Source organism: Protopterus annectens, chromosome 3.part0 (assembly GCF_019279795.1).
Source record: "Protopterus annectens isolate FY-2018-M chromosome 3.part0, PAN1.0, whole genome shotgun sequence".
Taxonomy (NCBI): Eukaryota; Metazoa; Chordata; order Ceratodontiformes; family Protopteridae; genus Protopterus; species Protopterus annectens.
The window spans coordinates 735,334,220-735,361,325 of record NC_056731.1 but is presented as its reverse complement, the minus strand read 5'-3'; the positions used below and the strand labels follow the sequence as shown (position 1 = coordinate 735,361,325).

The 27,106-nt window shown below is 42.6% G+C and overlaps 1 protein-coding gene across 1 annotated transcript in view; it reads left to right on the top strand.

Moving 5' to 3' along the window:
- DPY19L1 (dpy-19 like C-mannosyltransferase 1) overlaps nucleotides 1–27,106 on the top strand; it is a 2,139,210-nt gene that overhangs the window by 987,281 nt on the left and 1,124,823 nt on the right. Inside the window, exon 10 of the mRNA XM_044065091.1 lies at nucleotides 12,041–12,118. Coding sequence (XP_043921026.1) covers nucleotides 12,041–12,118 — 78 coding nt within the window. The remainder of the gene's footprint in view (nucleotides 1–12,040; nucleotides 12,119–27,106) is intronic.

The window sequence follows — 27,106 nt, the reverse complement described above, 5'->3', positions numbered from 1 at the left end:
TGTAAGAGGAGGCACGTGGACTCCCCCGAGTCCTTAACAGAGAACACAGACTTGGATGAAGGGGAAGGCTCTCCAAGGTCACCCCCTGAGGATGTCTCCTTTGGAGACATCATGGAAATGCTCAGGATCAGGGGGGGGGGTCTGCCTTCAAGGCTTCCTCCGATGAGTCCGTGTTCCTGGAGGGATTCGAAACAGGCGCGTCTACCTCTTGGGTGTCCCCTCCGGCCGACCCACTGGTGGACCTTATTACCACCAGGGCGTGGAAGGAGCCGGACACTGTGGAGCCAGTCCCTAAACGCCCGGATAGGATCTTGAGCCCCCCCCGCAGACCAGTCCCACTGGAGCAAGGATCCCCCCTTAAATGCCATGTTGACAGCAGCAGCCACTAAGAGGGAACTAGCTCAGGAGATCCCCTCGGTCCATCCACCGAGCAAGGAGTCCCGCTCGATGGATCGCCTTGGGAAGCGGGTATTTAGTCCAGTGACCTTCTCAGTAAGGTCCCTGAACTACATGGCACATATTATCAGGATGCAGCGAGATTTTATTAAAGAATACGCTGCTTTCCCCCCAGAGTCCATGTCGGTGGAGGACAAGCAGTTGTACTCCACTCGTATGGCCACTCTAAGATCTATTTCCAATACCCCTATGCGGCTGTTGTCCCACGCCACTGAGGGAGCCGCTAGAGCTAGCGGAGTGGGTCTAGTTATGAGATGCCAGGCCTGGCTCCGACTTTGTGACTTCGCGGAGCCCTTTAAGGCATCCTTTGCGAATGCCCCCTTTGATGGTTCTGCCTTGTTTGGCAAGACCGTTCGCAAGACACTTGTCTAGAGCGAGAAGGACGGGAAGACGTTGTCTGCCATCGGAGTCCGCTTCTCTGCTCCCCAGAGGTCCTTCTCCAAGAACCAAAATGGACAGAAGAAGATGTGGTTCCGGAAATCGCAACATTCCCAACCTGCTCCGGACAACCAGTCCTTCCGTGGCAGAGGAGGACAGGGAGGACGCCGCCCTAGAGGCAGAGGGGCCCTGAGGAATTTTGGGTGCAGAGAATCTTTCTCTGATCGGCCCACGCAACAGCCCTGAAGGGTTGCCCGACTGCTCCACTCTGGAGGCAGTCAGGGGGCGCTTCTCGAGGCACCTGGCGGCATGGGAGTCCATCACGTCAGACCGCTGGGTGCTTCGTATCATATCCAGAGGTTACAAAATCCCAATGCAACATGTCCCCAGACTCGGAAACCTCCCCGATGTACCACCCGGTCAGAGGGAGGCTGCAGCCGCAGAAATCCAGCAGCTGCTAGAGAAAAGAGCCATCCAACCCATCCTCCCAGACCAGCCCAGATTAGGGTTTTACTCCAGGTTCTTTTTGGTGCCAAAAAAGACGGGGGACTTGAGGCCAATTCTAGACCTTTCCCTCCTGAATCTGTCGGTAACCAAGGAAAAATTCGAATGGTCACTCTTCAATCCATTTTCCCCCTCTTGCGGGAGAACGACTGGATGTGCTCAATAGACCTTAAGGATGCGTACTACCACATTTTAATGGACAGACGATCCAGGAGGTTTCTCCGCTTCCGGCTGGGAGCCAGCCACTATTAGTTCAGGGTCCTTCCCTTTGGCCTCACCACAGCCCCCAGGGTGTTCACCAAAGTTTTAGCAGTGATAGCGGCCCACCTGAGACTCCAGGGAATGCAGGTCTTCCCGTACCTGGACGACTGGCTACTGACCGCCCCAAAAAGGCATCTACTCTGCTCAGCCAGAGATCTTTTTCTTCGCCTAGCCCCCCAGTTAGGCATCACGATCAATACGGATAAATTCTCCCTTGCTCCGACATAAGTGATAGACTTCATAGGGGCCAGATTAGATACGAGAAGTCTGCGAGCCTACCTCACTCCGGAACGACAACAGAATCTGAGTTTACATGTGCGGGCCATCCTCCAATCAGAAGCCCCACCCGTGGAATTGGTCCTGAGGGCACTGGGCTCTATGGCAGCGGCAATTACACTCCTTCCATGCGCTCGCCTAAACATGAGGGTACTACAGTGGACCCTTCAAGTACAATGGTCCTTTCAGCTTCTTCCTCTCAATCACCCTGTCTCTATCAGCAAGGCTTGCAGGAGGGCCCTGTTTTGGTGGCTTCATTCCCCAGACCTCCATACAGATCACCCCTTCTGCGCTCCACCTCCTCTCGTCACGGTGACCACGGACGCTTCTTGCCTCGGATGGGGGGGGCATTGCTCAGGCAGAACAGTCCAAGGCACATGGAACGACACAGAGACCTCCCTGCATATCAGTGTTCTGGAGATGAGGGCAGTGCTGTTGGCGTTGCAAGCACTTCACAACCTTCTTCCCGTAGGAACTATTGCGATAGTTCCTACGGGAAGAAGGAACTATCAATAGTTCCTACGGGAAGAAGGAACTATTGCGATACAGACGGACAACATGTCATTTGTCTGGTATATCAGCAAACAGGGGGGAACCAGGTCTTACCCTCTCTGCCGAGAGGCCATGAGAGTGTGGGCGATCTCCACCAACCGCTTTCTGATCACAACGCACATTCCGGGATGGTCCAACATTCTGGCGGACAAACTCAGCCGCACTATCCTTTCCCCTTACGAGTGGTCTCTCAACTCCCGAGTAGCGAAGCGGATTTTTGCAAAATGGGGGCAACCCTTCTGCGATCTTTTTGCCTCTCCCTCAAATCACAATCGACAGCTTCTTCGCCCTGATTCCCCCACCAGGGGAAGCCCCGAGAGACGCTCTAGTGCATGCTTGGCCGCCCGGTCTACTTTATGCCATTAGTATATCACAACCAGCAACAACATGTGCAACTGTTTCCAGTTCTGTTTTACAAAACCTACGTTTATCTGTGATATAAAAGAACTTGAGAAAGGAGGACTATATAAATATTTGGGAATTGATAAAGGATCAACAATAAAACATGAACAAATGCAAATAAAACTTAGGAATATTTTAGAAACTAAAATTAATATTTAAAACAGAGATGACATCTAGGAACAAAGTCCAACGTATAATCCAATTTGCTCTTCCTGTCCTAACATACAGTTTTGGAGTAATAGATTGGCCCAAAAAGGTATTGGATCGGTTGGACAGGAAAACAGAAAAGATGCTTCATGTCTATCAAATGATTTATAAAAATCAGTGTACACCAAGACTAAATACTCTCTGTTCTGAAGGAGGTATGGGCCTCCTGAAGTTGATTACATGTATATTTCTGCAATTGTGGGACTGCAAACACATCTGCTGACCTCACAAGACCCAAACGCAGGGAAAGTTTTAAAACATGAGGAGAATAAGTCTAAGATGACTTCCCTGCTTAGGTTAGCAAAAACATATCAGGTGGTAATTCTACCGACCCATAGCTATCCTATCCCCCCCCTCTAAGATTCTCGAAAAATCTATCCACTCACAACTTCTCAACTACCTCCTTCAGTATAACCTTCTCACTCCCATCCAGCATGGATTCCATCCCAATCACAGCACGACTACTGCCCTCTTATTCTTCACTCAGACTATTGCTGAGGCCCTCTACAATAACAAACTCATATCTTGTCTCTCCCTCGACCTCTCCAAAGCTTGTAATACTGTCTCCCATCCCCTAGTGCTTTCTAAACTAGCTAACCTTAACCTATCCTCTTACACTCTTGCCTAGTTCTCCAGTTACTTATCCTGTAGAAAGCAATCTGTTAAATGTCCAACCGATCCAATACCTTTTTGGGCCAATCTATTCCTGTCCCAGGCTGATGTTTTCTTGGTGCTGCAGTTTTCCTGCTTTAAAGGTTGCTTTTGCACATTTATCAAGACCAAATGACTTTCTTATATCATCTGAAAAAGGTTTTGACCACTTGCATTTGTGCTTTCTGTTCCTCATCTGACGAACTAGACAGTTTTAAATTGTCCACAAAAAAAAGATAAGTCTTTACACTTGTTTATTTTCTGAGAACCAAATTATAGCCATGACCTAATCTGTTAAGGAGACAGCTTAATGGGTTAAGGGCCAGACAAAAGAACAACAGTGATAGTCACTCTGGAGTATCCCCCTTTGAATTTTTATCCCTGGAATAATAATTTGTCCTTTATTATATCTCAATTGCAGATTGTTTTACCACTGTTTCATGGTCACTGTAATGTAATCAATCAGTGTAGTATCTTATACATTTTTAAGCACTGTTTTATCCATGAATGTGGGTACTGTCAATGCTCTTTTGTAGTCTCTCCATGCCATACTTAGATTCCGCCTCTTTTTACAGTTCTCCATTATGACTTTAACAACAAATGATCCCTTGTTCCATATGACTTTTCTTTTGTTGCCCTTTTGTTCTGTTGCCATGATTGACTTTTCTTCTAAATGACTATAAACTCTGCTGGCATCATTTCCAAGGTATAGTTTACACGTTGTCGGAAGACAAGTTATTGATCTATAATTTTTTGTATAGCTTGTAGGTTCACTGTTAAGTATTTTTTTCATGTTGTTAACCAGGGTGGCATCTGTTCAGGGTGCCCATATAAATAGTTCTTACTCATAGCTAAATCTTTATGTAAAGATGTTAATACTTTTATCCAGAAGTTAGGTACTGCACCTGGGATTGGTTTTCCAATTAGAAGCTTTTCTTAACTTTGTTTCAGTCGCTTTAGCCGTTACTTCATCCCATTTCATATTATGTACATTTGAACTTCTTATTCTTTCTTTTACTTTTTCTGTCTGTTCAGCATCTTTGTTATGTTCCACAGGATCTTCATAGATATTTATCCAAAATGCATCTATTTCTTCTTTTTTGTGGTGTTTCAGTTCCTTTTACCTTGTTTCCCAGTTCTTTATAAAACTTTTTTGGGTCACCAATGAATTGCTTATTTTGTACTTTTCCTTTATATTTATCTACATATCTTTTGCATGTTTCTGCCTGTGCTGATATTTTTAGTTTATTTGCAATAGTGCACGATAGATCCTTATTTGTTCTGATACTGCTCATTGCTTTTATCATGTCTATCTTTCTGAGTATTTTTGTTGATCTGTTCCCTCTTCTATACTCTTCAAACAATAACACGTCTTATCTTAATTGCTTTATAGTTTTCTATATTTGATATTTCCATGATGGCATTTGATGTCTCCCTTCCTTTCCCTTACTGCCCTGTGTTTTTGTGGTAAGATTTTATCTGTTATTAATTTAGCTGCACAGTAATATATCCTATTTATTTCTGTTATATCGCATGAATCTCTCTGAACAGTTCTAATTACAGTATTCATTTGTTTTACCAAACTTCTAACTTTTTGGGTTTTATTGACTTTCTGTAGTCTGTTTCTTTCTTTGATCTTAATATATCTGTCCATCTCTAGTAAATCAAGCAACTCTTCTCTTAGATCATTTTCTTCTAAACTGTGTGCACATTCTTTGTTCTCCATTTCCTGCAGGAGTTCTACAGAAAGTTTCAGAGCATCTTTCTGTGCCACATTCTCTTCAGTTTCATCCTCTTGTCATCCGTTGCTCTTTCATATGGAAACTCACTGGCCTGTCACACCATAACATTGACTGTGTCAGAGTTGCCACAGTTTCCTGTTCCTTCCCTTGCTGTGCAACTCCAGCTGAACTTTTTGTACTGGTTTTCTATGGAAGGCTTCAAATTATCTTCATATGGCAAATTATCAGATGTTTCCCACTGCACTGGTTTTTCTTAATTTGGGAATCCACTAACCTACTGTGGTGTTATCAAAGTTAGATTTTCTACACTAAGTCCCTTACTTTGCAGGTAATCCATAACCCCAGTTTCTATTTCCTTTAACTTCTCCATTACTAATCCTCTTTTCTACTTTTCCTCTTTGTTTTCTTATTTTTATATTGTAAAGATTTCCTTATCTGGAGAGACTTCAACTACCCAAACATAGATTGGGTACATTATTCTAGCCCTAATACCCTAGCCCAAAAGTTCCTGGAATTCATAAATTCAAATGCACTGGAACAACTAGTCACCTCTCCCACTAGGGGAGAAAATATACTAGACCTGATCATCACAAACATGGGGACAAAATGCTCCACACCGGAAGTATACCCCTCACTGGTGAGATCTGACCACAAGCTAATCACCCTGGATATACATATCCCACCTCCACCCCCAGCACAAAAGGCCACAGTGAAAAACTTCTCAAAAGCAGACTTCACTCTTCTTAAGACTGAGATGGTATCCTTTAAGCCCACTGTGCCAGTGGATACCATATCCCACAATGCCGAATCCTTCACAAATGCTTTCTATGGACATCTCCAAGACTGCATGGATCATGCAATCCCAAACAAATTCAAGTCCCTCTCCACCAAATGTAAGCGTCCTGTCTGGTGGACATCAGCCATAAACAAATTGTATAACAAAAGAAGGAAGCTACTGCTCGTCAGAGTGAAATCCCATGAAGGGAAGACATCTCTGATCAACATTAGCAGAAAACTACGTTTTCTCATAAAAACATCCAAGGCAAACTTTGAGAGAAAAATCGCTAAGGACACTAAAGATAACCACAAAACCTTCTTCAGCTATGTTAGAAACCTGGGCGGAAACCCTCAGATATGCTCAGAGTTGGTTCACAACAACAAAAAATACACTGAACCCACAGATATTGCTAACATTCTGGCTGACAGGTTCAGTGCAAATTTCTCGCCTCCTTCACCCCCAAAAGAAGAAATACTTATCCCAGCTGAATGTAATCTCCTTGTCATCTCAGATGTCCAAGTGAGAACCGCCCTAAACAAAGCATAACACAGCATCAATGGGACCTGGCGGTATCCTGGGGTGCGTGTTACGTGAACTCAAGAGGAGCTAAGCCCACACATAAAAATGCTATTTAACCTTAGCCTTACTTCAGGATATGTACCTGAACACTGGCGTACAGCAACAGTGGTTCCACTCCACAAGGGGTGCCTCTACAGACCCTGAAACTACCGCCCCATAAGCTTAACTAGCCTGGTCTGCAAAGCTATGGAAAGAATCATTATGGAACTCATAAACAGAGACATAGGGGACCTACATACACTTGACCCCACCCAGTTTGGCTTTGTAAAGGGCAGATCCTGCCTTTTAAACCTGGTTGACTTTTTCGAAACAGTCACTAGAGCCATTGATGAGGGCAAAGCAGTCCATACAGCATACCTGGACTTGGCTTAGGCATTCGACACAATACCCCACTCAGGCATCATAGATAAGCTAAACAGCTTAAAAGTAAACCCTTATGTCACTAGATGGGTTGCAAACTGGCTAAAGGACAGAACCCATAAAGTTAAAATCGCTGGAGCAATGTCAGACTCAAAGCCAGTCACAAGTGGTGTCCCAAAGGGATCTGTCCTGGGACCCCTCTTGTTCGGCATTTATTTCTCAGATGTTAAAGCAAACATGGGAGGGCTGTGGCTGACAAAGTTCGCAGATGACTGCAAACTAGGCGCCATAGTCGATACACCAGCAGACACACACATCCTACAAAAAGGTCTCACTGAAACGGACAACTGGTGCCGTAGTCACGGCCTTAAACTAAATGCCAAAAAATGTATAGTCATCCCTTCTGGAAAAAACAAAGTACCCACAAATTATCACATAGACAGCAACCCACTGAGTATGGAAAAAGTAATCAGAGACCTAGGGACCCAAGTAGACAGCGACCTCTCATTTGACACCCACATTGCCAAAGTGGTTAGAAAAACATTCTACCTTGCACACCTCATCATGAAGGGATTCACATCCAGATCCAAGGATGTCATTGTACCCCTATATTCCTCCCTCATCAGACCCATGATTGAGTACAATGCCCCATTTGGTATGTACCTCACCCGGCACTTGCAACAGCTGGAGAGACCACAAAAGTACCTCACCAAAAGGATCAAGGGTCTCCAACATATGTCTTATTCTGCCAAACTAAAGAAACTTCAGCTCTATTCAGTAGCATACCGCCTGCTCAGAGGTGATCTCTGCCTGACGTACAAGGCCATGTCCAATCAGGATCTGATGGACATGCTCCACCTCAAAAATCCAAATCCATCAGGACCACGAGAGCTAAAGACTTAAACCTCGGCACAAGTATGAATAGGACATGCTGGAGGGATAGATTCATAACCCAGAGGCTTCCCATGCTTTGGAACAGGATCCCAGTTCATATTAGGCAGAGCCCCTCACTGACTCTCTTCAAGAGAAATCTTGATGAGTGGATGGGAGATCGTAAGTTTACCCCAGGGGTCACATCTGTGTCACTGCTAGACAGGGGCACAGTAAACTAATTCTATTATATAAGGGGACCTTCATTGTGTCACTACTAGACAGAGGCACAGTATTCTAGATTTATTCTGTACATTTTTGTACCATTTCATGGGGTGGCAAAAGCCACATCACTATGGCTAGGCTTACAAATGCCCCAGGGCAGATAGCCTAGTACTATACTATGAAACTATGAAACTATGGATGCCTTTGCTTGTATTTGTCTTCACATATCTTTGGTGCTGCTGCTTTTGTATTGATTAGTTTTGCTTTCTCCTTTGCATAAATATTGCATCATATTAAATCACTCTTTCTTTCCCATGTCTGTATTTCTTCTTCAGACGTCTCCTGCTCCTTCTTACTTGGGGGACTTCTTGTTCCACCATGCTGTGATATAATCTCTGTTAGACTTTATATACTACATCCTTCACTTCACAGGTATTCCTCAACTTTATTTTCTGCTTTTTTTTACTTCACTTTATTAATCTTCTGTTTTACATTCCCTCTTTGTGATCTTATTTTTTGTATTGTAATATTTTCCATATCTGGATACCTTTGCCTGTATTTTTCTTCAAATATCTTTACGACTGTTTTTGTATTGATTAATTTGACTTTTTCCTTTGCATAAATATTGCACCATATCAGATCACTCTTTATTTCCTATGTCCAGATTTCTTTTTTATACCTTTCAAAAGTCTCTACATTTTGTCCTTTTTACTTTCACACTTCCTCAGTTGGTTCTTTTTCCAGATGGCCCAAAGTTTCTTGGTCTATATAATGTTCTTCATAAGTTTGTTGTATTAATGAACACACATTTTTATTTGAAGCTTCTGACAGTTTTTCTTGTGCAAGTATTTTCCTTTCCTCTAATTTTTCTCTTAATCTTTTTGTATATCTTCTGTCTGGAAATTCTGGGCTTCTTGCATAGTAGTATCAATTAATAATTTGTTATCCTTAGTAGTCCACACTGTGGTCTTTATGCCTCTATTTTGTCTTATCAGTTGTGATTTTTGTGGACTACTACTTCCTTCTACAACAGGGAACCATTGTGGGTGTTCCATTGGACTGAGATGTTTGTGGGTGTAGATTCACTGTGCTGTTTTCCGTAGAGAAAGTAAGAGAATTATGCATACACATGCAGATGCACACACAATAAGTAGACAGAGGAAGAGAGAAACAGAAAGAAATAAAATCTGAGGCCCTGTTGATCAGGGAGACAAGCAGACTGTGGTGTGTTATATAAATAGACATGGAAGGAGGCATTTGCACTGTATGAGAATCATTGTGGGTCTGGCAGCAGGCAGTTCATTAGCATCTGCCTAGTAGGGGGTTAACAAACTAGATGAGGTGAACACAATAACATACTCCTTGAGATGCAGCCCTCCAAAAAAGTCATGAAATTCTGTATTCACAAAGTTTTCGGAGTATGAACCACCTCAGAAGTTGATCTGTTCATTATGGAGGGGAGTTGACTCCTCCTTTGTTGTGTTCAAATTGCAGCAGAGCATGGAGGAATGAATAATGGTTGGGATGTCACTAAATGGAGAAAGTTATCTTTATGTTGTGTCTGTTAGCAGATTTTGGGGGAGCCAAGACCAGGACTCCTTATTTCTAGATCCTAAGGGGGAGTCAGGGTTCATTTATTTAGTTCTTTGATGACTCAGGAGACCTTTCTTGTCCAAGTTACATAGGCATCTAGAAGTATCTTAGGCCTTTATATTCCCATAGATTTGATCCTGCTAACCCTTCTGGCAGGGCCCTAGAGCGGTGACACTTAAATTCCATGAAATGTTCCTGTAAGCAGACTTATTCTAACATAGTAGTTATATCTGTTTGGGCGAAAAAGTACTCTTTTTCACCTCAGTTTGTAAGCAGACAGGACTATTCCCTTGTGACTCAAACTTCATAACTAGCAAGCTTGCTTTTCTGCACTTCACTCAGTGAAACTTAATGAAATGCATCTCTTGAAAGCCCTGCATATTGGCCATCAACTCTGCCAATGGAATCTGTGAGCTTTAGACTCTGATTTACCGAGAATTCCTGTTGTTTTTTTCACAAGGACAAGGAGCCCCTTAAGACAAACCTTAATTCCTCCCAGAAGTGGTTTTGGAGTGGTCTTTTAATCATTCCATACATCTTCTTGTCTTCCTGGAGGTGGAATCCATGGAACTGATTGAGTTTTCAGTACATGACTTTAGAAGATGGGTCACCTAATTGCCTCATTTGCCTCAGTAAAAAAGTTTTCAACATGGATTGACTACATCACTTACTTTCAGTATGTAAACAGCTTGCCTGGTAAATGATGTGGAAAGAGACCATGGATCCAAGCTAGATTCTGTTTCATTGACTTTTTAAAATGTGTCCATGTCCAAACTGGCAAATCTTTACCAAATGTGGCTGCTGGGATTTCTGCTCAGAAAGTCGAGTCTGCTTTTAAATCAGGATTTGGCCTTCCTGGCTGTTGACTTACTGAGAAGTTTTCTTACTGTCTGTCATATTTCCTCACCTGTCTTTCATTACAGAGAATCCTTCCTTATAACATATAATAAATTGAGTTCTAAACAAGTAGGTTGATTTTTGAAAGGACCGTCTGCTGATTGCCTTTCCTCTTTCTTCCTGTTGAATGCCGTGTGTACCGCTCATAAAACACAAAGGTTTATAATCGGGTCAGTGATCATAACCAGTTTGTTAATATGTTTGGGAATTGATTTAAGAACATATTAACAAGTGGTTTTGATCAGAGAGATAATCCTAATTTTTATAACTTACGTGGGGAGTTTAAGCTGCCTGCCAGTATTACTAGTTTTAAAAAAGTGTAGCAGAGAAAACTGTCTTGAAGCTTTAAAAAGCTGTTAACACAACTAGCACTGCCACATAAACTGCAGCTTTTGAAGCTGTTGGCTGATTAGAAGCGTACTTTGCTCAAGCTGCAGTCTGTGTGGCAGTGCTAGTTGTATTAACAGCTAGCACTGCCACACAAACTGCAGCTTTGAAGCTGTTGGCTGATTAGAAGCGTACTTTGCTCAAGCTGCAGTTTGTGTGGCAGTGCTAGCTGTTAACACAACTAGCACTGCCACACAAACTGCAGCTTGAGCAAAGTATGCTTCTAATCAGCTAACAGCTTCAAAAGCTGTTGGGCACTTAAAAGCAGTCACTTGGTTTCTGATGCAGTCCTTTGTTGTCAGCCGTGAGTGTGGCAGTGAGCACCTTGCTAACAAAAAGGTACTGACATATGAACCTTTCTGTAACACGCTTGTTACTGGTTTCACATGTCAAAACCTGGGCATGACAAGATGATTTTATCCGCATATCAGGGCATCATTGTGGACCATGCATTATAAGTTTATAATTTTTTATCTTTGTTTAGTTTCCGTCTTTCAAGTGCTACTTAAGCTCATCAGGAGAGAATTGGTGGTCGTTGGGTCAGTGTTGTCCAGCCAGTCTGATAGATAAATGAATGGCTTGGCATATGGCAATGGGACACAAGCATCCAAATGTGGAAGTGGTCTTTTTAAGTATTTTGCTGAGAAAGTCTGAGAGTTACTAGTTGGATATACCAGTGGAACTGCAATAGCTGGTTTCTAAAGGCTTAACTGTTAATATGGCTTAGTGGCAACCTGTGAACTTGTGAATGTTCTCAGGAAGGAAATCCCAGTTGTCATCCACTGCGGAGGGCCTTCTCAAAGATCAGCAGCTAAGGTGTGTATTCATATATCTGTGAATGGGTTTATTCTTTTAGTTTTATTAGACATTAGTTACATTACATGCATGTTTGTTTCAAAAATGTTTTGTTTTCCTCTTTCAGATTTCCTGCTTGTTTGCTGCATATGTTTTGGGTTACATTGACTCCAGTCTTCTGCAGAAAATCCTTTCTTCTCATATGGTAATTTTACTGCTCTGCATTTGCTAATAAAGCATAAGAAGAGAGCCTTTTGAGATGCAGATAAAAGTATGTGGTAGAATGTGTTATACAGGAAACCTACTACACAGTTGCTGTATCATCAATAACGCTGGTAATTTGTAATAAGGAGTCCCATATTTTTTCTAAATTGTAGTAATATTCAAGCTAACCACCCTTTTTATGTCAGAATCATAGTAGTTGAAGGTCAGCATTAGCTGACATTTGGGAATCAAACCTAAGACCTCCAGCATACTGTGAATTCACTGCTGCTAGACCAACAAGAGCCTGTGAACAAATACATGTTAAACTGATGTTCATCATATTGATCACTGTTGTAGTAGCCATAGCTATATGGGTTATATCCTGTCAAGGACAGAACAGCCAGCCATCTTCCAAGGCTTCAGGGCACTTTCCATGTGCCCAAACTGTCAGCAGCTTGAGCTGAGATGACTAAAAGACAAGTGTGGGTTTGAGCCCTTCAGAGCTTTACTGCTGCTGAAGATTACACTTCTCTGAGGCTTTTGTGGTTCAGTGGTCAGCTTATGCTGTTCTTTTGTCAGGCAGTTAAATTCCCTTTGGGGGGAAAAAAAAACCTTCCAGTTAATAGTTTTGTGCATTATTGGTACTTTCCTCTTCAGGAAAGTTACTTTAAAGCTAAGAGTTTGTGGTTCAATGGACTGTCATGAGACTGTACTGTACTTTTCAGCTGGAGTGCTCTTTTAACCTTTCAGTTTAAAAGTTGCATAAAGTAACTGAAAAGCATTTTGTGGAGAAGTTGTGTTTATTTTACTTTGTGAGGCTGGTAAAGTGTTTTAAAATGCTTTTTACTGTACAAAAAAATGTCTTTTAAAGGCCTTTTGTCTACCTGTTTTCCCTGGGAAAGAGGCACCATTTTCTAATTGAGCATGGAATAATCTGTTGGTCACATGGTCTGTCTTTCTTCCAGCCACAAAAACAAAAAAGTTAAGCAAACAGCCCTTGTCATCACAGCAGGCTAGCAATTTGCCTCAGCCGCAGGTGGGTGACTCTGCTTGGCCATTAGTTGTGTACCTCAGAACACTCAGATGTGAAGATGTTTCGTAACACTTTAACACTTCCGTAGCGTCCTCGCTGTCCCAGTCGCAGATCGCTGAGTATTGACGCAGGGCAGACGTAGTCTGGACGCCAGGACGCCGGGTACAAATGCGATGACCGACGCGCATCGCTCCTCGCCAGGCGCGCGGTCATGCAGAAGCAGTTTTGTTTTGCAAGTAGTTGGTTTGAGATTTTCTCCAAAGTCGAGTCCCGTGACAGAATGGGGAATATTTTTCTTGCCCTGCAGTATTTTTTCACCGGATGCCGTAAAAAGTGAATAACTGTATTTTGGGAAACAGATACCTCATAGGGATTGCCATACCTTGTGTATACCTTGGGTTTAGGAGCCTGTTACACCACGTTGTTGGTTGTCGCCTTGTGCTAGATTTAAAAAACGCACGATAAAGAAGATTAGATTGTGCCAGGTGTTGTTTTTGGGAAGGTAATTTATAAAATGCCGCGGATGCTTAGTTCTTCAGGGTACCTAATTAAGATATGCTTAAGATGGCAGAAGATTTGATTTTACAATGATTAGAGGTTCTATGCACCCTCCTGATAAGAGGCTAGGTGGAACCTGAGCTTGTTCTAAAGAGGCAAGGGCTTTGGATAGATGGGGAAAGGAAAGAAATACTCTTTCCACTTAGAAGGCTAGACTTCTTTGAATTGCACAGTTTCACATGTTGATCAATCAAATCTATCTCCAATTAAAGTCTAAGGTAAGGTGGATCATGTGGGCCCTTTAAAGGTAAGAGTTGGAGTTAAAGAGGAGTTAGTTCATGTTTCTGAACAATTGGGTAAACATTCTTTTGATGTGTGGTTTTGTGCTGTTCTTCGAGGCCACTGGCCACTGGGTTCGTTCTTCAGAGGCGCCTGGCTGAGGGATCAGAATTTAGCTGGATTTTAGATGCTGTTTTAAGCAGTTTAAAGAAAATGGAAGACAAAGGCAGTTCTATGCAAATGGTTAAAATTTTTTTGCAGGTTCAGCCTTGTTTTTAGTAGAGATTGGCCTACCAAGGGGTGGACATATCCTGCTTATGATTTCCATTCCCCAGAATTTGGAGTCTAGGCGTGGTGGGGCAGAGCTAGAAGGGGTCTTTTTAGGCCCTAGAACAGGAGTTCACCTGCTCAGTCTTCATGGTGAGGGGGGAGGTCAGGTCTTTAGTCGTAAAGACCCAAACAGACCTGACTTTAGCTGCCAGAATCTTCTCTTCTTCTGGCACCTTTGGGAGGAAGGAAGGTTACACTCAAAGAAAACTGGAGTTTATTTACCCAGACAGATGGGTATTGGATATCATTCACTCCTCAGAAAGACTCACAACAAAGGAAAGAGACTCACAAAAATATTCTCATGTTCTCCAAATAGGGGCTATTCAGAAAGTTCCTTTATTCTCGCCTGTTCGTTTTTATTAAAAAAAGGTACCGTGACCACCAATTTTGGATCTGTCTATCCTCAATCTAAATCTCCTATCCTCCTGCCCGTTCCAAATGTTGGCGTGTTACAACAGCTTACCTATGCTGGGCAAAGATCACTGGATGGTAACTTTGGATCTTGGAAGAGCTTACACCTTCATGTTTCTCATGTTATAATTTGCAGGAAGTATCTGGCGTTTTCGAGGCTGAAATTCCTCTCATTCAGTTCTCTGCTTGCCTCTTTGGCTTTCATTTGCCATGCCCCAGACAAAGGTACAGCTTCCTCTGAGTGCTAGCTTTTCAGGCTAAAAGGAATACAAATCTATCAGTCTAGTACCCTCCAAGACAGACATGTTCTGGGGCGTGAGACTGAATACAGCATCCCAGATGAAACAAGGGCTGAGTCAATTGACCTTGCAGATGCCCTCAGACTTAACGACAGATGCATCTGAATGCTGGGTGGATCATCCTGAACAAAAAGTGATACAAGCAGCATCTACATATCACATCAGCATCTATGATAGCAGTCCAGTTAAGTGTACTGGCTTTCAAGGATTTACTTCTTCCTTTCATGAGTGTTGATTCTAACAGACAACACAACTTTGTCATGTGGTACATCACACAACAAGGGGAATACATTCTTATCCTCTATGCAGGCAAGCAATAAATGATTTGGGAGACTGCGTGTTACTGGCAAACTGAATCTTCAGCAAAGGTTTCATGAGAACACACAGAACAGCCATAGCAGATGTGTTAAGCAGGCAAATCTTGGATCCCCGCAGTGAAACTGGATCTCTTCATGTATTTCAGACATTGACAGTGTCCTGGGAACTCCAGACACATCACACAGCCTGAAAGTGGATGCTCTTCTTCTTTGAGAATCTTGGGCTTTCATGGGTATTCTCTGCCCTCTCTCTCTCTCCCAAAGGTACTCCTAAAGGTCACACACAGGACAGGATGATTTTAATAGCTAGCTCCAGATTGGCCTCGCAGCAGTACCCATTGCTTGAGAGTCTAGTAAAGGAAAGCCTCCATGGCCCTTACCTTTCAACAAGTTTTGATTATGGAAGCCAGAAGAGGAAGTACAGTATGTTGAAAAAGTGTACGTGAGGAAAATGATTTTATTTTTTATTTTGGTGCAAGGGTTTGGATTTGATGTTTTGAGCCAAGAGTGTGGCTCTTCAATATCTCTCTGAGTTATTGAGCCAAGGTTTGTCTTTCTCTCTCATTTCTTCCATTAAGATTCATGCTTCAGCAATCAGCTGATTATGATTGTGACCTTTTCTTGTTTCCTTTTTCCTAAGCAATTTTTAGAGGGCAAAGAAGATATAAAGACCCCCGTGAGAGCTCCTACTCGCACACTTTTACATGCAGTTGGAATTAAGTGCTAAGGATTACAGGATTTTAGGCAGTCTCAGCAGTTGTTTGTTTCTTTTTTGTTTTTTGTTTCTTCAGCAAGAAGCCTGTGTCAAAAACAAACTATTTGATTGTTTTTTTTGCATTGCATTTTATTTATTCATCACATGGGGAGATAAGGATATTTTGGAGGCAGCTACTTGGAGTTCAGTGCATACTTTATTTTGGCATGGCAGAGACAGCAGCAGCTTCTTCTTTATGATTTGCCAGCCTCCTCTGCTCTGCTTTTCTACCCAAGTGTTAGGACTGCAGCAATGTGGGATGAAGAACAGTTGTTTGTTGTATATGTATATATTATATATATATGGTTGTTTTTTGTTTTGTTTGGTGTTTTTATCTTTTTTAGTTTCTCTTCTGATTGACATTTGGGGCAAAGAAGGAGATATGGCGTCGTCGGTCATGCGACCCTGTACCCTGACGCCCTGAAGTCAGACTAATGCGCCCCCGACGTCAGCAGCCTTATTTTGGTGGTATTCGACCGACTGGGGACTACCAAGTGTTAAGTGTGAGACTGCAGCAATGTGGATCTTCGAACATCTACATTTATGGTAGGTACAAAACTGTACTTTTTCCTATCTCACCTTCATTGTATACTGATTGGGTTTGGAACCGATCCTTGGTTCAGACTCACCCGTTTACTAAAGCTCAAGGTCTCCAAATAGCTCGTGGCTCACTCCCTATACCATGGTGCTCTAGTGCCGTCCCCAGATCTCATTTGCCACTGAAACAGATCGGATGATTCATCTAGCTCTGGCTAAGTGAAAATTCTATTTTTTGATATTTCTTCCTTTTAAATAATTAACAGTTTAGCTTTAGTACTAAATAGATGAGTCTTTCACTCGCATTTATTTAGAGAGCATATTTCTTCTTACTTTTAGTGTGTTGTTATCTCTTTTTTTGGCCACTGTTTTATTAAGGCCTTTAAAAAATTCCCTATCCCGTTTGAAGTGTGTTAGTCTAGTATAGTGTGGTTTTCTCCTTTATAATAGTTAAATTTAAAACTATAGTAGTAAAAAATAGTTCTGTGGAATTACATTGTTAGACAATAGAAACAGTTAAGAATTTTTCTTCCTGTCAGTTGACAGGTTTCTTTACTATTGTATGCATATTTTGCATAGTACTTAAATACCTTTTGTATTTTGATAAAAGTGTGTGTATTCTGTTTAAGAAGACCTCTCCTTAAGATTAGCTCATTTTACTTAGAGAGCTTTAGAGCCCGTTTTAACTACAGGGCTCTCCCTTTCTTCTTGTATGACTGTAAATTGTTAGTGTGATGTCTAAGCAAACTAAAGAAATAAAACCCTCGGGTTTTAAACAGTGCCCTAAGTGCACACAAAAAATGTCTATTACTGATGGACACACGGAATGTGTTTACTACCTGGGGGCAGTTCATTTACAGGAGTCATGCTCTGTATGCCACTCCTTTAGCTCCAGAGTTTTTCATGAGAGGAAGAACAAATTAATATTGAAAGGTCTACTAAATCTTCCTTTTCAGAAGCTTTAGAACAGGGCCAAAGTACTCCAAGAAAGTACATGTCTCTGACCCATAAATCAGAAAAGGCTTCAAAAAGATCATCCTCTTCCTCGGAAAGGTCGGAACCATCGAAAAAGTTGCCTAGGTGGTTTCCAACAGGGCCTAAACAAATTGATTCCAAAAAACCTTCCACCTCGGCTCCATCTGTGTTGGAGCCATTTGTGTTACAAGTTAGGAGCAGGTATCTCTAACTTTAAGGTCACCTTTCCTACAGTCTGTAGCATCTCCAGCCCCATACTCTCAATCCTCCAAAAGCCTCTCAGACTATGATGTGGATCATGTGGTGCAGAGACTTTTGCTGGCCAAACTTTTGTCGGAAATGACCCAGTAGGTTTTGGAGCCAACTAGACCTGTCCGCTTAATGTTGATTCCTCCTCCAACCCGAGCTGTGGCTTCGGAGCCGGAATGTATGGAACTGATAGTGGTGGAACCATTGGAGCTGAGACCTGCTCCAAGATCTTCGGTTCTGACTGCTCTGATTACCTCGGTGCCGTCTGAGAAGTTTGGGAGCCGACATTCTCCGGTCAGGTCATGGGAGGACAGTCGGGCTGAGATTTATTGGTTCCAAACTTGCCTCTTGGGGCCTCAGCTCCCGTGAGTTCGGCTTCTACCTCAGCCTCGGAGCTGACCCCTGTGGTGCCTAGGAGATGATGTGATTCCTCAGAACTGGGAGTCTCATTGGACCATGGGTGGGGGGCTTTCACGGCTATGAGGAGAGCACTGTCCCCATGGACATCCTTACTATCAGATCCAACCATTCCTTCCCCAAAAGCACTGATGTCCATCTCGGTACAGCTGATTCCACAAAAGCTTAGAAACCTGAAGCCTCAGGATGCCCCAGCGGGTGAACCCCTCTCTTCTGAAACCTCTTCAGAATGCCCTTCTGAAGAGGTCCCTCGGAAGAGATTATGTTAGAGGAAGCTTTTGGACTCCCCAGAGGAGTCAGTCACATGTGATATGGACCTCAATAAAATAGAAGGGTCCCCACGGTCGCCCTCTGAGGATGTCTCCTTTGCAGACATCCTAGAGTTCCTTAAGCAGAGAGGCGGCTGGAAGCCCATTACTCCTTCTGACGAGGAGTCTGTCTATCTGAAGGCTTTTGGGTGTCACTCTTTGGCCACTTGGGTGTCTCCGCCTTTCGACGAGCTCATGGAGTTAGTTTGTCGAAAGGCATGGGAGTCTCCAGACACAGTGGAGCCAGTCCCTAGGAGGCCAATTAAGTTTATTACATCCCCGGAAAACAAGACATTCCTGACAAAAGGTGTCCCGGTAGATGCTATGGTGGTGGTGGTGGCCACCAAAAAGGTGTTTTCAAAAACATCCACATCTGTCCATCCCCCGAACAAGGAGTTATGTATGATGGACAGATATGGAAAGGCATATTTTCTTCAGTGACCGTAAAACTCCACTGCCAATCATGAGAGGACAGGTGATCCGCTGTGGCGACCCCTCACCGGGAAAAAGCCAAAAGAAGAAGAAGACCTTTACACTCAGGTCCCTGAATTGTCTTATCCATTTCACTAGGGTACAATAAGATCTCCTGAAAGAGCTTGGAGACACTCTCCAAGGTACAGTAGCTGCGGGGGTAGCAGATAACGTATCCTGCCAGCTTGCCACCCTCATTTCAGTAGTCAACTCATCCATGAGGCTCATTTCTCATGCAACCGATGGAGGTCAGTGGGTTCAGGAATTGCCCTTAGGTGACATTCCTGGATGTGCTTGTGCAACTTTGCGGAACCCTTCAAGTCATCCTTTGTTTATATCCCCTTCGACGACTCATCCTTGCTCGGGCCTAAAATCAAAGAAACACTAACCAGGTGTGAACAGGAAGGGAAGACTCTCTGCCATCGGAGTCCATTTTTCCACACCTTCTAGACCATACCTCAAAGGTCAAAAGGGAGTAAAAATGTGGTTTCAAAAATCACAGAGCGTTTTTTAAGACACGTGGTGAGCCTACCCCCAGAGGCAGAGGGGGAAGCAATAATAGAAGACGTTGGCCACACAGCAGAGAGGGTCCACAGAACCAGGGCGACAGGGAATCCTTCTTTGGAAAGCCTTTCCAGCACTCCTGAAAGGAGGACCATCTGTCCTTCTCTGGAGGCAGTCAAGGGTCGATTGTCTTTGTACCCAGATGCCTTGCTAAAAATAACAAAAGACAAATGGGTACAAAGTATCATATCCAGAGCTTACACAATACCCTTTTCCATGCCAACCCCACAAATGAAAAGGATCCTGAACATTCCACCCATTCACAGGGGAACAAGCAACCATAGAAAGTCAGAACTTGCTAGAAAATAGTCATCCAACTTGTCCCCACAGACCAGATTGTATCTGGAACCTACTCAAGGTTCTTTTTAGTTCCAAAGAAAACAGGGGACTGGAGACCCATACCGGATCTCAGCAGACTGAACAAATCAGTAAAAAGGACAAAGTTCTGGATGGTTACACTGCAGTCAATGCTTCCCTTTCTGGGAAAAGACAATTGGATGTGCTCTGTAGACCTCCAGGATGGGTACTACCACATAAAAATGGACAGGCCATCCAGGAGTAATCTGCGCTTTTGGCTGGGAGCCAGTCGCTACCAATTTTGAGCTCTGCCCTTTGGTCTCACTACAGTCCCTAGAGTGTTCACCAAATGCATGGCAGTAGTTATGGCACACCTGAGATGTTTAAGATTCCTGATGTTTCCATATGTGGATGACTGGCTCCTAACCGCCACCACCAAGCATCTACTAATCAAAGCAAAGGACATCACTTTGAAACTCTGTGCTCATTTAGGGATTACAATAAACTATGAAAAATCTGCCTTATTGCCATCTCAACATATTGTTTTTTTAGGCGCAGATTTAGATACCACAACAATGACAGTAAAACTTCCACCAGAGAGAGTACAGGCCCTTTGAGTACAGGTTCTAGATCTTCTCTTAAAAACAAAGATTCAAGCGAGGACAATTCTCAAAATGCTAGGCACTATGGCAGCAGTAATAAATGTAATCCCCCTTAGCACGACTGCATATGAGAGTTCTTCAGTGGCTTCTATTCACCCAGTGGTCCATGCAGGAACTTCCAATGTCGCACCAGATAATATTAACGGAATCTTTCGTTGGTGGCTCCACTCCGATCAAGTAACTTCAGGTTGACCTTTTGTTCATCCATCTTCGATAGCCACAGTGACCACAGATGCTTCCCAGATTATTATCAGGGAAGAACAGCCCAAGGCACTTGGCAGGATCATGAGGCCCATTTGCACAGCAATGTCCTAGAGATGAGAGCAGTGCTTATGGCGTTGCAGGCATTGCAAGACTGTCCTCCGATTGGAACGATTGCAATCCAGATAGACAATATGTCAGTCGTACGGTATATAAACAAACAAGGGGGAACCAGATCTTACCCCCTCTGTCGAGAGGCCCTGAGAGTATAGCAGTGGGCAACTTCCTCCCATCGTTTTCTAGTAGCAACGCACATCCCAGGGAAATCCAATGTGATAGCAGACAAACTCAGCAGGGCAGTTCTGATGCCCCACGAGTGGTCCCTGAAATGAGAAGTAGCAGAAACAATTTACCGCAGATGGGGACAGCCTTGCTGCGATCTTTTTGCCCTGTCCATGAACATAAAATGCAGCAGCTACTTTGCCCTGATCCCCCCTTTGTGGGGAGCCCCCAAGGGATGCACTTGTGCACGATTGGCCCCCGGGTCTTCTCTACGCTTTCTCTCCTTTTCCATTAATACCCAAAGTTCTTCAGAAAGCCAGCACATTGGGAAGGACCTTAATGCTGATAGCCCCTTACTGGCCTCATTAAATTTGGTTCTCCTTCTTGTGGCCTCATCTTCATGAGGACCCTGGACCCAGTGCCAGATGATCTGACCCACTCGTTGTGAGCTCTCCGTCCATCTCTTCAGACCCTCAAGTTGACAGATTGGCTGCTCCAAATCCAAACATAGCCAGGCTACAAAAACTTTTCACCTGCATTACAAGACATCCTGATTTCTTCTCACAAGACAACTACGAGAAGATTATTTTATTTATTTATTTATTTATTCCAGTTTGGTGATGGGGGGAGGTCCACTGGGCTGAAGAGCCCATTTTCAGTGGAGGCCCGGGGAGAAAAGCTCCATAATACAATGTTACAAGACAATGTTACAAAAGATTATATCTTAGTAAATGGAAAAGATTTTCAGTCTGGGCCTTAGAGAATCATATTGACCCTTATTCAGTACCTTTATCTTCTATTCTGGAATTCTTGACAAAACTTTTTAATGAGGGAGCAGCTGCAGCAACTATTTGAGTTCAGTTAGCAGCAATTTCAAACTTTCATTTTGGGAACGAAGAACCAAATATCATGTCCCACAAACTTTCTAAAGCTTTCCTGAGAGGCACTAAACTGTTGAGACCACCCATAAAACCACCCCTTCCACCATGGAACCGAAATTTTGTATTATTCCGTATAATTCTTCCCCCCTTTGAACCTGCAGCATCATGTGACTTAAAGTTCTTAACTTGGAAGACTATTTTCCTAGTGGCTATCACTTCAGCTAGGAGGGTTTCAGAGTTACAAGCTTTATCTATCAAAGCAATGTATATGCTCTTCCACAATAACAGCTTCACTCCACACAAACCCTTCCTTTTTAGCAAAGGTGTGTTCAGAATCCAACTTAAATCAATCCATCGACCTACCTGTGTTTTTCCCCAAGTATGGCAATAAGGCAGAATGTATGTTACACCAACTTGATGTTCATAGACAATTACCTTTCTATATAGAATTCAGAAAAACTGACCAACTCTTTGTATCATTTTCAGACTACAAAAAAAGTGCTTTAGTAGCAAAAACTACTCTATCCAGGTGGTTGTCAGTTTGCATCTCATTCACTTATCAATCAGTAAACAAGCATCTGCCAGACAAAGTAAGAGCTCATTCTACTAGAGCTGTTTCAACTTCTTATGCTTTTCATGCAAAATTACCTATAGATATCATTTGTGCAGCAGCAACATGGGCAAGGCCTCATACCTTTATCACTCATTACAAAGTTGATTGGGCCTACAGGGACAGGGCCTCCTTTGGGTCTACTCTTCTGAAGAATGTTCTCCTGTGCGCCACCCAGGAAAAATGGTGCTAGGGATGCTGTCCCATCAGTATAGAATGAAGGTGAGATAGGGCAATTCACATAAAGAAGTTATGTACTCACCATAACGTTCCATGTGGGTTGTCCATCTCGCCTTCATTCTTACGTCCTACCCTCCTAACCCAACCAATGGTTTTTGGAGGATCGACATGTTCCTGTTTGGGCATCTGATAGTCTTGACCTCTTCTTGGCTAATTCTTATATACATATATTAGTTCACCAGCAAACAAGATCTGGGGAAGGTTCTAGAGCATCATGGGATAGGGAGTGAGCCACGAGCTATTTGGAGACCTCGAGCTTTAGTAAACAGCCGAGTCAGAACCGAGGATTGGTTCCAAACCCCATCAGTACGAAGGTGAGATAGATAACTCACATGGAATGTTATGGTGAGTACATAACTTATTTTTTTTACCCAATCCCTGTGTTGTAGCATCTACATATACTGTGGACCAGGCATTAGCTATGTCATCTGCGACTGTTGGGTTTCCCTCAGTGAGCAAGGGAGAGCTGCTCTTGTCAGTCCTCAGAGAGGGAACAGGTAGGGCCTCCCTGTTAAATCAGAATGTTGTGACTTTTCCTGGGGAAGCTGCAGCTGCCATTAATAACACTGTTGGTACCATTTTGCCTGTCAAAAAGAAACAGAAAATTAAACATTTGTCTTCTCGTCCTCAAAATTCTTTCAACAGGTGTAGTTTAGTGGGTCTGGCTCAGGGTTTAATTTGGGCTGTTGATCCTTCTTGTAAAGTAGTTTCTGGTAAAAGAAAGAGGGATACCTCCTCTCTTGAAATAATTAAAGATTCTGCATCTGGACAGGAGGATGAAGGGACAGATACAGGGCTTTCTCCCCAGATTTCTAATTCTGACTCTTCCTATGGGGGATTCTCTTTCTGTGAGACTATTTCTAGAATGTGCCACTGTTTTCAGTGGGAGAACACTGAGGTTTCGCAGCCCTTAAAAAAGTATTGTTAGCTGTTACAGAAGGAATTTCCAGATTGTACACCTGTTCCTCCAATTCTGTCAGTTTTAGAGGATGTGTATGTTACTGACTGCAATTTTCCTGATTGTCAGCCAGCTTCCCTTAAAAATGCAGATAGGATGTATAAAGTTCCTCAGTCTTTTAGGTTGTTATACACTTTTCCCAACTCTGGACCAGCTGTAAATTTAGTTAATCCTACTGTTAAACACTTAGTTAATTCAAATCCTATTATTTCTAATAAGGATAAGTTTTGGAATAGTTGTGTGAACTACTTAGAGATGATTGTAATATGCTTCTATCAAAGTGCAGCTTGCAGCAATCTCAGCTTGTCTGCGCATGGATCCCCTTCTTTTATCTCTTTTGTGGTCAAACTAAGTTATGTAAGGCATGTTGCACGAGACCTCCTCGAAGGCAGAGTTCTTCTCCCAGGGATCTCAACTTTGTTCTTAAAAAAAATTGACTTTCCTCCTTTTGAACCTGTCTCTCAGACTGATTTGGACTGTTTTACTCATTGTTCTGACATCTGCAATGTGACTGTCTGAGCTGGAAGCTCTCATGGTGAGCCAACCGTCTGTTTTTCCCAAGTACAGGATTGTGTCCTACACTAATCCATCCTTCATGCCTAAAGTTGTTTCTGAATTTACCTTGAATCAAGCCATCAACCTCATAGTCTTCTACCTGATCCAAAAAACAAGGGAGAAAAGATTCTACATATGTTGGATGCACACAGGAAGCTTAGGTACTAACTGGACAGAACAAAGGGATCTTCCACCTAGGCCAGCCTGGTGCTCAGCTGGTATACAAAAGCCTAATGATCTTGTATGCATCATACATTACACTTATGCTCCCCATGCAGAACTTAGAGCATAAAAGGGATGTACAAATGCAGCTACCCAGAACCTATATGCTGTTAGTTCGAACGCCATTATTGCTAGTTGGTCTGCACTCCTTCTTCCTGTACTGAATGCTTGATAAGTGCTCCGTTGTTTTTTTTTGTTGTTTTTTCTTTTCTTGCTTTTGTATTTTATTTTGCTAGCTGGAGTTTGTCATCCAAGAAGGGAAAATTTCATTATGGGTGGCAGATTCCATATAAGGATTGTCAGAAACAGTGTCTTTTTTGTTTTGTTGCTTCTACTTCTTTGCAACATTGCGCTTGGAAAAGACTGTTTTGTTGCTGGCTCTTACTTATGCTTGGAGGGATTCTGAGCTTCAGGCCCTTATGGCCATTCATCCTTTTTTTGGTTTTTCACAGGGACAAGGTGTCCCTTTGTACTAATCCTTCTTTTATGCCCAAGGTAGTGAGTTGTCATTGAATCAATTGGGACAACTCCCTTCCATTTCCCTTCAGTCTGTTAGTGAGAGGGTCCTGCATACCTTGGATTTGCACAGACATCTAAGGTTCTATTTGAATAAAACTAAGGACATTCATAAGTCCGATCAGCTTTTGTTTCTTTTTATCCCAGGACATTGGAGTTGGCTGTTTTTAAGCAAACCGTCTCCTCCTGGGTATCTAAGGCCATTTCCTTTTGTTATACTTTTCATGGCAGATCTATGCTTACTTCTGTTAGAGCACATTCCACTAGGGCTGTTGCATCTTTTGGCACTTTCTTCAAGGGGTTGGACACTGATTCCATCCTTGAAGCTGCTACTTGGTCTACAGTGTATACCTTTACTAAGCATTACTTAGCATTATAAGTTGGATATGGTTCCTAGGGCAAGACCAGTTTTTGCTGAAACCATTTTATTTGAGTTTATTGAGGGCTGTTCTCAGTCTTCCACCTCCTATTCTGTTTCTTGAGCTTTTTTACTCTCCCTTCTGTTTTGAATACTGTAACAGTGATTTAGAAGGCATAGTACTGTTGTATAAAATCTTACCATAACAGTAGATATCCTTCTCTTCACTGTTGCAGTATTCACTCCCTCCTCCAACCCCCTCTTATTAGTTCTGTTTTCTGTTTTAGATTCCCTTCTGACTGAGGGTTGCCCTTTTTCTTTTGCATTTTTTCCTTCTGGATGTGCATGGACTCCTTTGCCCTATGGAGACTGTTCTCTTCTGGGCTACTTCAGTTATGGGTAGTTACCTCCTTGCATCCCTTGTTTGCCCTACATTCTATGCAGGGAGAGTAAGTGTGATTTAGAGCATATACAAAATCATTACAATTTTGTATATTGGCCAAGTGTAGAGCATCCCTGGAAGGGAAATCCCTTCTGTTATGAATACTGCAACAGTGAGGAGAAGGACATCTACTGTTATGGTAAGATTTTACATAACTGTACTTTTACTGTATTTTATACTGAACAGTTATACAGATGTAGATCAACAATTACAATAGATCCACCTAGCATCTCAAAAGTTAAGTGCTAAGAAAATGGATGCCTATTTTAGAGTGCAAAAAGACTGAAGCTAAAGATTTGGCCACAGTGCTAACATCAGAAGATTGGACAGTCATTCTTGGAAAAGTCAGGTTTGTTATTAAAGCACCTAGAAATACAGATTTTAACATCTTTAATTGGGGTTGTAGTGTAAATATGGAACATTATTGGGCGCCGGGCTGGCAACTCGACACTGTAAAACTCCGCTGCCAATCATGAGCGGACAGATGATCCGCTGTGGCGACCCCTAAAAGCCGAAAGAAGAAGAAGAAGAAGAAGATTGATGCATTTCAGAGATTTAATGAGCAGCATTTAAATGAAATTAAAGCAGTTTTGCCTGAGTTTGCAACATGAGTTTGTGCCTTTCTAGCCATTTTAGTTGATGTTGATGGGCACATGGCTGAAGTGGAGCAACATACTGAATTTCTCTTGAAGCAGAACACTATGTTGTCTAAGAATGTGGTTGAGCTGAAGAAATAAGGCCATATAACATGAAGGTAGAATACCAAGCTATGCTTCACTAAAGTAGGAGAAAGGTCAGTGTCTTCATGCAGCAGCGAAAGCATAACCCTGTCTTGCATTAGGCTGCCAGTCCAGCTTCTATTGTCCAAAAGTATGTAAATGGATAAAGTGGCTCTTGCTTCACAAATATCTCCTGTTAAAACACTCCTAAAAAGGCTGCATACATAGGTGTTCTTTCAGCAGAATAGACTATGATATAGCATGGAATGGGTATCTTAGAGGGGTTGTAGTAACATCAAATGCATTTAACTAACCTGGTGAGTGATCTGTTTTCCTATGGAAAATCCATCTTAATTTTTGGTGAAGGAGATTAAAGTTAAACGGGTTTCCTAACATCTTTGGTTTTTTACAAAATTTTTGAGGCCAACAATAGAAGGAATGAAAATGGAATATTTGAAGTGCGTTGTTTGGCATTGCTTTAGGTATAAATTAAGGGTTCATATTCAACAAGCCTGTAGTTTTATAAAGTTTATACATTAATTCATATAAAAGTCTGCATTTCTGAAATGTCTGACAATACTAAAGCAGTCTTCCAAATTATAAA